General features: G+C 39.1%; 2 protein-coding genes across 2 annotated transcripts in view; both read right to left on the reverse strand.

Moving 5' to 3' along the window:
* The window catches only part of LOC119599456 (glutathione S-transferase 1-like), a 9723-nt gene extending 6272 nt beyond the window's left edge, over positions 1-3451 (reverse strand). The window contains exon 1 of the mRNA XM_037949240.1: positions 3432-3451. The gene's annotated coding sequence lies outside the window, so the exon portion shown is untranslated. The remainder of the gene's footprint in view (positions 1-3431) is intronic.
* A 6173-nt stretch (positions 3452-9624) lies between these two features.
* Positions 9625-16061, reverse strand: part of LOC119599352 (tumor protein 63-like) — a gene marked incomplete at its 5' end in the record, with an annotated part of 20122 nt that continues 13685 nt past the window's right edge. Inside the window, 1 exon segment of the mRNA XM_037949106.1 lies at positions 9625-10922. Coding sequence (XP_037805034.1) covers positions 10265-10922 — 658 coding nt within the window.

Raw genomic sequence — 16061 nt, forward strand, 5'->3', positions numbered from 1 at the left:
TTTTTTCTTTTTTGTTTTTTTTTTTATATAAAATATATATTTTATATATAAAATAAAAATATTATATTATAATAATTTTTTAATATTATTTTTATTATAATAAAATAAAACAATTATTTTATATTATGCTTTATTATAATTTATATATTTTTAAAAATTATATATTTATATAATAATTTCTGTATTATAAAATTATAAAAAACCCCAAAAACCCCAAAAAAAAAAACCCAAAAAACCCCAAAAAAAAAAAAAAAAAAAAATTATATATATATATATTATTATATTTATATATATTATATATATTTAATTTTATACATATAAAATATTTATTATTATATAAAATTTTTTATATCAAAATATATATTTTATACCACCCGGGGGACCCCCAACACCCCCAAACAAAAAAAAACCAAAAAACCCCACCCCCGGGGAAAACACACCACACCCCCCAAACACAAAACATAAAAAAAAATATAAAACTTGAATAAAATAATATCCGGGAAAAAAAATATATATATTTATTTATATATTTATATATTATAATAAAACATAAAAATATTATTATAAGATAATTTTTATAATAATATATATAATTTTTTATATACATAAATATATTATATATATATACACACACACACACACACGACCATATATATATAAATATACATATACATCATCATCAATAACGGTATGCTCATGTTTGAGCAGCCGTGGACCTCTCCACCATCCTTCACCAATCAACTCGATCTTGCGCTTTTCTTTCCACTTGTAGCATCGACAGCCCGCAAATATCTTTGATGTTGTCGCTCAGTTTTGTCTTTGGTTTGCCTCTTCCTCTGTTTCCTATCACCATCCCTGTCAGCAAGTCTTTCTCAATACTTTTACTTCTCATCACATGACCAATAAACTTTAGTTTCCTTTTGTTCAAGATGTCCAACAGCCGGTCTTTACAATTTACTTTTCTCAGTACTTCATTATTCGTTTTCTTCTCCGTCCATTTAATACGTAGTATTCGTCTGTAACACCACATTTCAAAACTATTGACCTTTTTCATGTTTATCTTCAGCACCCAACACTCAGAACCATATGACGCAATTGGGAAAACTAATGAGTTCAATAACCTCAGTTTTGTCCGTAAGGTAATGCTTCAGTCTTTCCAGATGTTATTGAGAGCAACTGTGGCGTTTTTGGCAATGGCAATTCTTCTTTTTATCTCCGGTGAATCATCATATGTATTAGTTAAAACAGCTCCAAGATAAGTGAACTCTTTCACATTTTCTACAAGCACTCCATTGATTGTAACATGCTCATCATCGTTCACTGCCGGTTATCTTCGAATCTTCATGATCTTAGTTTTCTTGGCATTAAGAAACAAACCAGCCTTTTCGCTTGCTTCTCTAACTTTATCTAACAGTTGTTGTAGTTCAATGATACTGCTGGCAATTAAAACTATATCATCGGCGTATCTTAGATTTGATATTTTGTATCCTCCATCTACAGTTCCTTCAAAATTCTCTAAAGCATCTCTCATAATTGCTTCAGAATATATATTAAAAAGGTGCGGAGACAGAATGCAACCTTGCCGTACTCCTTGGTTGACTTTGAACCATTCTGTTAACCCATAAGTGATTCTTACAGTTGTTTGTTGTTGGTCATACATGGCTTTTATCAGTTGAATGATGTGCTTCGGAAACCTCATATCGTTCATGTTATTCCAGAGGATATCGTGATCAACAGTATCAAAAGCCTTTGAGTAATCGATGAAACACAGGTAATAGGTCTTTCTGATGTTCTCTGTTTTTTCTCTATGATCAATTTCAGATTTAGAATCTGGTTTCTGGTGCCTTTTCCAGGGCGAAAACCTGCTTGTTCGTCTGCAATTTCTTCTCTTCAATAAAATTTTGCTGCTGTGTGTGTGTTTGTGTGTGTGTATTTATATATGTATATATATATATATATATATATATATATATATATATATATATATATATATATATATATATATGGCTCTCCCTCCACATCCACCCTGTTAAGAAATAAGCTGCTACAGTTGTTACTTCGTGCCCTTTGCACTCTTTGGCCCTGCATTATCCGGCGGGCCTTCTACCACAGCTCCCCAGGTGAGAAATTCCTCACCTGCTCGTTCTCAGGCTGTGTTAGACTAGAGATCTACTATTTCCATCGCCCCCATCACCCATTCAAACTGAATGCTCGCTTTTTTTTTCCCGATGCAACCTGGTCCATATTGTCCTCACTCTACCCCGGAGAAGGGCACCTATGCCATCCCTTGTATCTCCGTGGTTAACAGTACACAGAAAGACCCGTGTCTCTCAGCAGAGTATACACTACCTAGGAGACATACCACCGACGTCCTCCTCTTCCGTCAGTGGGACACAGTTCATTAGTTGGACTAGTCAGCTGCTCCTACTGTCTTCCCTCCTGCTGGTGGCCACACACTGGGGCAACAGACTCTTTACACATCCTCAAATTACTCCCACACGCCGCCTTCTATTCCAACTGTGGAGCCAGTTTGACATTTCAACCTATCTGCCTTCGTCCCCATCTGCCTCGAAACTATTAGTCCCCTTTAATAATCCCAATTTATGCACACACGCACTCACACGTGTGTGTGTGTGTGTGTGTGTGTGTGTGTGTGTGTGTGTGTGTGTGTGTGTGTGTGTGTGTGTGTGTGTGTGTGTGTGTGTGTGTGTGTGTGCATACATACACACACACACACACACACACACACACACACACACACACACACACACACACACACACACACACTCACACACACACACACACACGCACGCACGCACACACACACACACACACACACACACACACACACACACACACCACACACACACCACACACACACACACACACACAAGATATATATATATATATATATATATATATATATATATATATATATATATATATATATATACATGTATATACATACACACACATATACACATGAATTTGAACAAAAACACATTACATGTTTCATTAGATGTATATGTATGTGTATGTATGCATGTAAGTATGTATATGTGTATGTATATGTATATGCATATGTGTATACACATCTATGTCTATATCTATATCTATATATATCTGTGTGTGTGTGTGTGTGTGTGTGTGTGTGTGTGTGTGTGTGTGTGTGTGTGTGTGTGTGTGTGTGTGTGTGTGTGTGTGTGTGTGTGTGTGTGTGTGTGTGTGTGTGTGTGTGTGTGTGTGTGGTTGTGGCCCATATCGGTAAGAAAGTTAGAAAGTTTAGATACAGTAAGAGAGGTAGGAATAACGACTAAGAGAGAGAGAGAGAGAGAGAGAGAGAGAGAGAGAGAGAGAGAGAGAGAGAGAGAGAGAGAGAGAGAGAGAGAGAGAGAGAGAGAGAGAGAGAGAGAGAGAGAGAGGACTCTCACCTGTAGGACCTCCCAGCTTCGTGTGACGGAGTCTAAAGAAACATGAATTATCTACAGAAGCATTTCGGCTGATACCATCTGATGCTCCTTTATTTTTTTATAATTATATTGACAAGCACATAGTTATTTCAAAGCAATGTGGCACATTAAAGATGTTTATACTTGTGATATGTGAAGATTCGTTTGTGAAAATCTCTTGATCTGCCGTTCGAATTATATATAATAATAATAAAAAAATCCTGATAAGAAACATTTTTAATGATAAGCATAAACCGCTGATTTACCATTACTTATAACACGTTATCAATTGCCTGTCACTTCCTCAAGGCGCTTTAACTGATATGCATGTTTTTTTTTTTTCTTTGAAATCCATGTTAAAACCGGGAAATTATTAAGAAAAGAATGAGGGACATTAAGAGGATTAAAGAAGACACAGAATAATGCATATTGTTCTTTTAGTTCCATGTAAAAAGACGAAATCGTATTCATGGAAGATTACAGAGCAGGAGAATTAAGGAAGAAATATTGATAATAACAATAATAACTGAAAATTATCTGTTCACACTACATTTTTTTCTCTCTCTTATTGCCAATCGTAATCGATATACTGTATTAAAACTATCGTCGTTATTCATGTATTATGATCGGATTTCTTTTATGTTTTTTATTCTCGTGAGTTTGGGATTTTTAAGAAATGATGTTGCAAGAACTTATGTTATGTCACCTTACTATAGGTTACTTATCTAATTAGGGATTAGAGCACGGAATGTTATCGTCTTTTGACTTGACAGCTTTTGGTGTTTAATTCATTTTTTGTGTGTGCGTGAAACTGGGTACTCTCACTCTGGAATAAATTATGGATGACTATTCAATAAATATTTTCTCAATAGTTCGTGATGCACCGAGTTGCAATAATGTTTGCTTGTGATCTTTATATTTTTTTCTCTTTCATTGTGATTTCTGCCCGTATTGTCTGTTATGATTATGTTAATTAATAATGTGTGTATATGTATATGAATCATCATCATGCAGAATGATCACATTGGGCTGACCAGCCGTGGCATCCAAAACAAATTATATTTTGGGATGTGGTCAGAAGCTATTGAATAGGCAAAGTAAAGGTCCCAAAGTTTTTTCTTTGCTCGCAGTTCCACCTAGCTAGGAATGCTAACTCTGCCGTTTATTCAACAGGACTAAAATTCCGCCAGACATATTCTAGAGTTGTCGTGAACCATCAGTTGTACCGATAAACGCCTTTTGCAGAAACCAGTGCTCTGTTGCGAGGAGATTCATTGTAGTTGTTTAGGTAATCATTGTTGGTGGTTCTCAACTCACCATTGTATCTACAACATATTCACTACCGTATCTAGGTTTAATTTACCCAATTTATGAAAATCCGATAGGGATGCCACAGTTGATCAGCTCAATGATGATTCCGATCCATGAATGAAAATGTTTAAGAATAAAAATGTTTATAACCATAAGTTTGTGTGTGTGTAATATATATATATATATATATATATATATATATATATATATATATATATATATATATATATATATATGCATGCGGTGGAATAGGTGAATGGATTAACGCCGGCCCTGGATTAGCTACTGACATCAGTATAATGGGGTCACCCTACCGCGTCATCCTGTGTGACCTCTTACGCATGTTCCTCTCCGAACATTTATCCTCCGTCCATACGTCCACTTGACTTTCATACATTATATATATAATAATATATATATATATATATATATATATATATATATATATATATATATATATATATATATATAATATATATCAACACACACACACACACACGTGAGTGTATCCTGTATATATACATAAGTATATGTATATATATGTATGTATATACATACACATACATAATATATATATATATATATATATATATATATATATATATATATATATATATATATATATATATGTGTGTGTGTGTGTGTGTGTGTGTGTGTGTGTGTGTGTGTGTGTGTGTGTGTGTGTGTGTGTGTGTTTACATATGTATGTGTATGTATGTGTGTGTGTGTGTGTGTGTGTGTGTGTGTATTGTGATGTGTGTTGTGTGTGTGTGTGTGTTGTGTGTTGTGTTGTGATGTGTGTATATGATATATATATATTATATATAATATATATATATATATATATATATATATATATATATATATATATATATATATATGTATATGTATGTGTTTATATATATCACACGTACACAAAGGTATTTATAGATTTACACACACACACACACACACACACACACACACACACACACACACACACACACACACACACACACACACACACACACACACACACACACACACACACACACACACACACACACACACACACACACACACACACACACACACACACACACACACACACACACACACACACCACTCTCTCTCTCTCGCGGCGAGCGCGCACGCACCCACATATATATGGGTACTTCATGTTCTGGGGGATGTGAAATGCTCGCTTGCATCTGCCACCGCTGGCTAGCCTAATGCAAAAAAGGGATCAGCTCTGCATGAACCTCCCCTTCCAGTTAATAGCCTCTTTGTCATCAAGACTTCTACAGTGCCTTCTCATGGCCACCCATGGAAACTGGGAACAATGCGATCCCAGGATAAACTGTGGGGGAGCTTGGAGCCCCACTGGGGTTAATGGGTGGCTTGGAGAAGGTGGGCCTTGTCAGACCTCCCCCCAGATATACTCAACGTTGCGTATAGATAGATATGCAGAAGGGGGAGGCGTTCTGCTCCTCCCATCCAGTAAATGGGGCAAGTTGTGGGTGTAGTGGGAGTGCGAATGTTGGGGTGCTGGTTAGTAACAGGAGTTATTCGTCCTGTCTGCGCTCTGGCAGGCACCAACCCAGTATGAGGCCTGTGGAGCAGAGCCATGGGAACCCCACAGATGGACGTTGTGCCCAACAGCCTGCCGCCCCCTTTCATATAGGGTAGTGTCGGTGGGGGTTGCAGAGGTGACGTCCACCTAGAGCGGCTGCCCGAGGCTTAACCTTAAGCGAGTTATTCGGATGAGAAGATATGACAGCTGCACAATCAATATGGGTGGGTACACCCAAGGTCTATATTTATATAGACCTTGGGTACACATACTACTGGTCGAACCAGGGCGATGTCACCATCTCCGGCCAACTTATGTTGTGAAGCATATTATGACATTGAGACTAAAGCATGCTTTTGGTTTCATGTCCCTTATTGCTGTGTATGCTACCACCGATGTTTGTAAGCTCGATGAGAAAGAGGCATTCTATGTCTAACTCATATCTGTGGCAATGTCCCCAGCTAGACATTCAAATTGTACTGGGTGACTTCAATGTAGTATCAGGCTGTGAGATGTCTGTCAGTCCCCTTGGCTCAGGAGCTGATCATAATAGTGAGAACAGCCTCCTTCTCTAGAACTTTGCTAGGTCCCAGAGATAGAGCATTTCTAACTCCTGGTATCAGTGCTCCAACACACATTACTGGACATGGTATGGCATTACTGGTACTGTGGCCATGGATATTGACCACATTCTTGTGTATCATGGATGGTATTATTCACTCCCCTTGGTGACTCCTGGTTTGCAATCTGCTGATCCTCCTGGAGTGAAAAGGATTCATGTTAAGCGAAGGTCACACTAGTCTATTCTGTCCTAGGATACCCAGATAGGATCGCCAAAGTCCGGTCACCTACAGATAGGGATTGGTCACACTACATTCAGTGTTCCTTCGAACACTTATATGATAGGGCTTACTGCTGCATACCATTACTAAAATAAGATTTTACCTACATTTTAGATTTACCCATATTTTAGATTAGGAATGCGAGTTAAAAATAACAGGATCAGGAAAAGTGAAACATGCATATTTGTGGAGAGTTGATGTGTGTAGCTCGGGTATTCGTTAATTATTTCATCCATTGATGTTCTTTTCACATTCCTGGTTTTATAATCCTTATGACTTGTGTTCTACAATGGCTCTTTAACTCTCACTTTATACAATAAGGCGTAAATAACTTCCGAAAAGAGCTCCATGCTTTTGGCGTTTTGAAGTGGGTTGATGTTTGTTTGTTAGTCAAATGAACGTTTATTCAAATTATCTATAAGCATTTAATGAGACATCGTTGTTTGATGCAATATATCTTTGTGTCTAATAATTACGTTTGTTTTTATCATTTTTTAAAGATTCTAAGTAATGAGTTTACCAGTGATTATATTATAATTTTTGTTTCAGCAATATATTTCAGCTCTAGGCAGGAATGAAATACCAACAGAGCGTTTTCGCACTGCGGAGGGATTTTCATCTCGAATCTGTTTACAGCAAGTGAAACATCCAGTTCTGTAAAGAGATCCCTGGACAGAATAGATTAATGTGACCGGCCCTTTATATATTCACTTCAGCTGTGAAGTGTATGCAAACTTCAGGCTGAGGTTGCAAAACTGATGTTGGTGCACCTGCCTGTCTTTGCTTATTGGAACTCTTTGCATTTAATGAGTAAAATCTGGAACCTACAAACATCCTGCACAAAATTTCTATATTTCCAAAACAGGATATTGAAGTATCATTGTACTGAATACACTATCATCACATAGTTTCTTTTGACAAGGTTGATTAGATAGCAAATTTAGCTAGTTTCCATAATAAAAACATACTATGCATAGCCATCATTTCTTCATTAAGGGAAAAAACATATTATCCAAACTATAGACAAGATAATAATGTAAAATGAGTTAGGCTCTTGTACATAAACTACATCCTACCTTTAAAATAGCCCTCTCAAGAGAATATCACTTGTTGAGTATATCAACTTTTTTGTACTGTAGACAATGGTCTTGCCTTTAATGTAAGTAGCATAAAAGTATTTATAGCCAGATAAGGCAAGACTGAGCACTATGAAGAAGCGCTTAAGTATGTATAACTGTTTGACTGATGACCCTCTATATCAAGAGAAGTTGAGCCAACTTTAGTAGATGCTTGAGCAGCTTGTGCATCACATGTACACTGCTTTCTAAATAAATGTTTAAAGTCAAGTTCACACTAGAAATTATGTAAATGGTCCAAAGCAATTTACTACTGAATATCTGTCATAGCTTACAGCTACAGATATGATGGTGCAGATGTTTGGCTTACGTAAAATTATTTTTGTTACACTGCTGTACAGTCTTCCTTCTGAACAGTGCAAAGCAATTTAAGTTAATGTCTCAGGTATTACAAAACCCTAAATGTGTAAGTACAGAATTGTCACATGTAAAACAGACTTTTCAGTAGAGAGCTAAGTCTAACTCACTCTGTCTGTCTGTCGTCTCAGGCAAAATGCATGTCTTGTAGATATTCTTAAACCTGGACTAAAAACCTTGAAAACCACAAGAGTTTATGACCATTTCAGTAAACAAATAAATCATATATTATCTTGTCTTTATTGCCTAAACAACAGTGAAACTAATATTCATAATAACAAAACTTAAAAATAACGAAAATGAACACATTATTAACAGCATAAATACAGAAGATAGAAAAAGTGACATCATAGAAAATTTAAAATATTTCACTAACTATTCACTTTATGAACATGTTAAGGCACTATGGATTCAAAATTCTTGATGGTGGTAAGGCATCATAGTTTTGACTTGTCAGAAAGAAAGAAAGAAAGAAAGAAAGAAAGAAAGAGGAGAGAGAGAGAGAGAGAGAGAGAGGGAGAGAGAGAGAGGGAGAGAGAGAGGGAGAGAGAGGAGAGAGAGAGAGAGGAGAGAGAGAGAGAGAGAGGAGAGAGAGAGAGAGAGAGAGAGAGAGAGAGAGAGAGAGAGAGAGAGAGAGAGAGAGAGAGAGAGAGAGGGGGGGGGGGGGTTAAAGCTAGGTAAAGATGAAAACACAATGGGACAAGACTGCCACAAATTCAAAAAAATCTAATAAAATTAGGCATTCAAGTCCACTAAATTGCACACTCAAATTAATCAATCAGATACAAAAACCATTCAACTGCATCACCTCAATTGCAAAGATCATAAAGCATAAAAAATAGCAAAAAATAGCATTTTGCATGCAAAACTTGCATGTAAAATGGAACTGCAAAACCATCATAGTAATAATAATAATAATAATAATAATAATAATAATAATAATAATAATAATAATAATAATAATAATGACCATACTATTCCTACCTATAATAACAATACTAATATTAATAGGGTAATTATAATGAAATCATATGAAAAATAACGATACACACCATTATGTAGAAATAAGCCCTGAGATATAGTGAAAATACAACAGTTACTTCAGGATAACACAGAAGGTAAATATGGCAGAGCTGAACACTGTCCTTTTACATGCATTTCATTCATTTGCTTATCATAAGCAGCACATAATTTGTATCTTTATTATAAATAATTTCATTTCACATTTTCTTCAATCACCTGAACTCCCATTTCTTCAAGTAATATTTCCTGAAGTCTTCCTTTGGTCAACAACATTCTTAGTCTCTACACACTTATCAAGGTAGGCTATTTCACTCTTTCACTTGGGAGTTTGTACTTTGTACACACTTCTGTAGTCTTCTATTGAATCTATATAGCACATTTTCTTTAGTGTCACATAACATTTTTATTGTCATTTCTGGCAAAAAAAAAAGGATATCTGTTTCTGTGGACCTGATTTACCTTCTTACAAAATGCTTAACCACACAAAACACACATTTCTGCATTTTTCACTGAAAGATCAGTGGACAACCTGACATAATGATTCACCACCGGGACAAGATTTCACCAAGGAAGTCACTTCACCTGCAGCATTGTTCATCTGTATGACTTCTCTTTTGCAAACCCCTCAGCCAATACATTAGCTGCTAAAAGTTCAGGGCTCCCTGGTGATGACTGTTCTCTAAATACGTGTTCCACAGATTCAGTCTTAGTTAATGTATCTTCCTTTAGAACATAACTCTGAGCTCGTGCATCTCTATATATTGCAATGGGAGGAGTGCCAGCCATCTTAAAGGCTGGAGCTGACTGTGCTCTCCTTAAAGCTCCTTGGCTGTACTGTGACACCTGGACAACTGGCACATGCTTTGACAAGTTTACCAAGCCTGCATGGGCATGATACTGAGCAGCTTGTGATGACAAAGAGGACACTATGGTAATGGGTGAAGCAGTCATCATCTCACCCTGCTGTGGCTTATGTGCAGCAAGAGTACTGGAAAAGTCTGCTCCATTTCTGTCACTTTCCAAGACCATGAGTTTCATAGTTGTAGCTGGTTTGAGAGCAATAGATGAAGACTGAAGCTGAGCTGGAGAACTGCTTGTAGACTTATCAACAGAAGCATCTCCAGGGTCCTCCTCGTATACCAACTGCAAGGGAGAGTCTTCATCCGAGTCCCATTGACTGGCACTGTCTGTCCCTGGTTTTGGCATTGATCTATCCAGGTTCTCTACTCCATTCTGTGTTATATCCAAGCTGAAAAGAGATATTCAATAATTCAAAAACAGTACTGGAGATTTTTTTACCCATGATCATTAATAAAGAAAGTGAGTGAGTGAGTGAGTGAGTGAGAGAGAGAGTGAGAGAGAGAGAGAGAGAGAGAGAGAGAGAGAGAGAGAGAGAGAGAGAGAGAGAGAGAGAGAGAGAGAGAACAGAGAGAAAATAAAGAGAAAGAAAGAGAGAGAGAAAAAAAGGGAGATTCTGATAACATGATTATGTGCATAAACATATAAACAAACAAACACACAAATAATGCAAATGCAAATGGAAATAGAAATACAAACAAACACACACACACAAAAAGTATAGGTTATGGTCAGGCAACCTAGATTTACACATACATTATTAGCGCATATGTGCTCTCGCTCTCTCTCTCTCTCTCTCTCTCTCTCTCTCTCTCTCTCTCTCTCTCTCTCTCTCTCTCTCTCTCTCTCTCTCTCTCTCTCTCTCATATATATATATATATATATATATATATATATATATATATATATATATATATATATATATATATATATATATATATATAATGCCAAAATTTAAACACTTTTTTGATAAATATTTTGATTTTCAGGGAACTGTTCTTCAGCTGATACAATCTATTAAATTCATCAGATGTTTTGTTTTCTACATTTTAAATATAGCTTGTTTGTATTACATTATTCTTCAAACTTTATGTATCACCCTTTACTCTGCAGAATGTCTCCAGTACATCTGTCTAGTTTCCATAATTACACAGACATAACCAACTGGTCCACTGATTTATTTAGTTATTCTTTATATTATCTAAAAACCTGTAGCACTCCCAACCTGCTCACTTCACAAAATAGCCAGATAGAGCCACACTACATTCAGCAGCCATGTACTGATTGGTACTGCCAATTCCTCCCTAGTTGTTAGTGGATATCTCATGGCTCCCCAAGTTCCCAAACTACTGAAATACTTGCGACCTACATGACCTACTTGCCAGCTGTGATCTGGGGATTTGGGGGATTTAGGAGTCTTCAAAATGAACAGCTAACAAGCCCCACCAACACTGATTATCATGCTAATGGTTTCATCTTGAACTCATCAAACATCAAACACACATCACCTACAGCACCTAGCCAGCACAGTTAGGCCTCTCTCAACCTACTTGTAACCTTTTAAGAGATAAATACACAATATAACCCACCTTTACTGGATGCTATCTATTCTTGCTATGCCTTGTCACGTCACACAACTGTCGAAGCCTAATGCTGGTTGATATCAACTCTCACCATTACTGTATGTAGTTCATTTGTACTTTGTGAATGTACTAAAGTTTATATGATACTATTGAAATATCATTTGATTAATAGATTATATTATAATCATATTTTTTAATCATATATACATCTTATTTATGATACATATTGCCCACAGACTTAAGGGGATATGGCAGATCTTTGTTTGAATGACTGCTGCAACGAGATCAGTACGACTGGCAAAATAATAAGAATGAAAGAAAGAATGAATGAATGAATGAATAAATAAATGCAGATGTGGTGGCTGGGTAGAGCAGAAGACTAGGTTTCTTCTTGTTTTTGTTCACTGCCAGTCTGACTCCTGTCTGCAACTGAATGACCTTCCCCTCTTTAGCAGCTTCCTCGGAAGTGCCAGCTCTGTTTTCAAGTAAGTCTTGTAATTCTCGATCTAGAATCTCCTCTTCCTAATCAGCTTTTGCTAATCTACTGACATTATCTCTGCCAGGACTCCAGATGTTCCACCTAGAACCATAACACCATTAGTAATTAGCTGAAGTGGAATGACAGTGACCAGCCCCACTATTGTGCAGAAACCATCTCAAGGACTCTACATCACAGGTAAAAATCCTTTCTAATGCCAAGGGTTGTGCAGCCAAACCAAGCTGCCATTAGTAAAGCCTGTCAGTTTGGTACCTAGTCCCAGTCCCAGAGCCCAGCAATTTCTGAAACTCCTCTACATCCCAATGCAGCTAATGCTGGTGCCCTTCTCTCCATGTTGTGATTAGCACCTAAAATCACCACCTTGTCATGTGGCTGCACCCTTGAGTTTGGTGCAAAGTCCTGTGATACTGCACAGTCACTGAATGCTACCTATGATTATCTATGATGCTGTATCTAACATGAGCTGACTTGACTTCCTGTCAACCTGACCTCTATCTAGACAATGTAGGCAGCAACAGCTTACCAAAAGAAGGGCCTAGATGAAACTGGCTGGTCATAGACATCTTCTACCAGCAATCTGTTTCCCTTCACCTGTGGTTCTCCCCAGTTTGTCATACTTCCAATATCAGTGCCAGTACATGTACCATCCCTCTGGCTATGCAAAGTGGCAAAGGCAGTACTTCTTGGGGCGCAGTGCCAAGAAGTCTTCTCAGGTCAGACCTTAAATATTTTTGCTATGGTAATGCACCTACTGGCATCATGGCAGAAAGCCAGTTTCCTGTTGTCTGATCCAAGAAAATTTCTGATGAAAATGTCTCAATTCTGTTTGCCTGTTATTATGTGGAGTTCTATGAGAAAGCCATGAAGACTGTCCAGTCAGCAAAGGACTGGGCATTTCTTGTGCTGCTGCTACTTGGCCGAGTGCTCTGGAGGATCATGAGTTGATGATCTCGGTTCTGGATCCTGAGGCCTAGGTACACGGGAGGTGTGTAAGCAGACTGGGAGCCCATGGTGCAAGGTGTTCACGTCAACTAGTCAGGTCTCAGCACCAAGTTGCAAGAAGTGCCTGCTGGTGAGAGAGCAAGGGCAAAGCCGTTGGACCTAGTGTGACCCAACCTGTAGAGCCGAGTTGTGCAGGCTGTGGGTCTTGGCTACTACAATATCTATTTATCTATTTATTGAAAATTTTCTGCCACATCAACATCTCAGGTCATTAGTGGTGTATTCAAAATATAGTGATAGTGTGAGGCTTGGGGACAAAGCCCCCAGGTAGGAAGGTGCTATATTGCATCAAAGGTCATATGGCACAATGGTAAAGTATAATAGCAAAAGTTACAGCTTGAGCAGTACTAGAAGAGGAAGGAGTTAAGGGAGTAGGGAGCATTATGATAAAGTATTGTGGTGAAAAAAGAAGAAGAAGAAGAAGAAGATAAGATAAGTGGACAGAACAAGGGGATGAAGAAAAGACCATGCAAAATTAGTTTAGGCCAGGGATGAGGACCAAGATAGGGATGATCCCATACATTAGCCTCATTCCCTGTCTCCAAAGCCCCCCCATGACAACAATGAGCATGGGTTTGGGGAGGTGGCTACTACACTAGAAACCCATACTCAAAGGGTTACAATTTGTCTCTTGTTATAAGAACTCATACTCAAAGGGATATGATTTGTCTATGTTAACTCAATGGAGCTGGGATAGAATTGGAGGTTACCTCTACCTCTACTCCATCCTTGATTCAGGAGATGCTGTTCATTGTTTTACAATAACAGCATAAAAATGGGGGCTGACTTTGTAAAGCTACTGACTGAGAACTAACACTATTGGAGTCATATCACTGTGCCTATAGAACATGCAAGTATAAAGTAGCTTCTAATATCATGGTAAGTATACATATTGTTACGCCGACCGCCTCGTCTCTCTGCCACCAACACAAGGAAGGCTAGGCAGACGGCGTGTTATCCACAGGGTCGTGAACACTGAACAGCTCCAAGAGGCACCGAACACCACAGCGTCCCAGAACACCAGGAGAGGAAACGCCAAGTGGCGAGGCAGGGCACGAAGTAAACACAAAATGACAGTCTTTCCTTTATTTACACAAGTTTTTTACCCGTACACTTTTCTATAGGCACAATACAGGGGGGAAACCAGCATGTCACACAGCACAATACAGCTTATAACAGGGCAACACCAGGTTTATCTCAGGTCACAAGGGCACACACGAGGTCTTCACAGGAGCAGCACCCAACTGCGTCTCCCGGCTTGTTCCTCCGCTCCTCCGCTCACAGCCAGCTGCGTCATGTTTGCCCAGGTCCCTTCATGTTAACACATGTTTCACACAGAGACAAAGACCCACTGGCGTAGCACTATCCCCCCCTATCAAGCAGACGACCCGTCTGCTCTGTCATATCTAAACCTGAAACAAACTACATAAAAATTTAAATAAAATCAGTTCTCAGAAACACAAAAATCTTTCATCCAGCGCGGCTTTCTTCGCTCTCGCTGGGGTCTCTCTGGAGGAGGTGTGGGCGGCGGTAGATTGGCAGTGGCACCCAGAGGGGTATCTCCTGTCCCAAGACCTGGCTCATGGTCACCATTGACATCTGCTGCATCGCCCTCACCGTCCAAATGCTCGTCCTCATCTCGGTCAGCGTCTGCCACGTCCTCATCACCGCTACTGGGGCTAACTTCATCTTCTTTTTCTCCATGGCCCCAGGAGTAGCTTCCTGGCCCATGGTAACGCCACAGCCGGTCCACGTGGACAACAGACGGTCGTTTTCGCCCTCTGCGAATTCGATAGGTGACATCAGAGAGGGCCGCTACCACCGTGTATGGCCCCTCCCAGGGGCTCTGTAGCTTTGGCGAGAGCCCTCGCTTCCGACGCGGGTTATGCAGCCACACTCTGTCACCTATGTTGTACCTCACTTCCCTCATGCGCCGGTCATAGGTCTCCTTCATGGCATGGCCGGCTACCTTGAGCTTGCCACGCACTCGTCGGTGCACCTCCGTCAGGTTCTCCTGCAGTGCCACTGCATAGCTGGATGTGACAGTTGGCAAGTTCACGTCGGGTGGCCGCCCTGTGGCCAAATCCACTGGTAGCCTGAGCTCACGGCCAAACATGAGTCGGGCAGGTGTGAAGCCTTTTACCTCATGCACAGCAGACCGGTAGGCCATGAGCATGGCGGGCAGCTTGACGTCCCAGTCTTCCTGACTTTCCCTGCAATATTTGGCTAACTGTTGAGCAAGGGTACGGTTAAACCGCTCCACCATACCATCGGACTGTGGATGGAGGGGTGTCGTCTGTGTCTTGTGCACCCCTAACAGCTCGCAACACTCATGGAACAATCGTGACTCAAACTCACGGCCTTGGTCAGAGTGCAGTTCAGAAGGCACACCAAAACGGGTAATGAATTCATTCACACCGCAGCCACAACGGTAATGTCCATTCACACA

The sequence above is a fragment of the Penaeus monodon genome, chromosome 42, assembly GCF_015228065.2.
Source record: "Penaeus monodon isolate SGIC_2016 chromosome 42, NSTDA_Pmon_1, whole genome shotgun sequence".
Lineage (NCBI taxonomy): Eukaryota > Metazoa > Arthropoda > Malacostraca > Decapoda > Penaeidae > Penaeus > Penaeus monodon.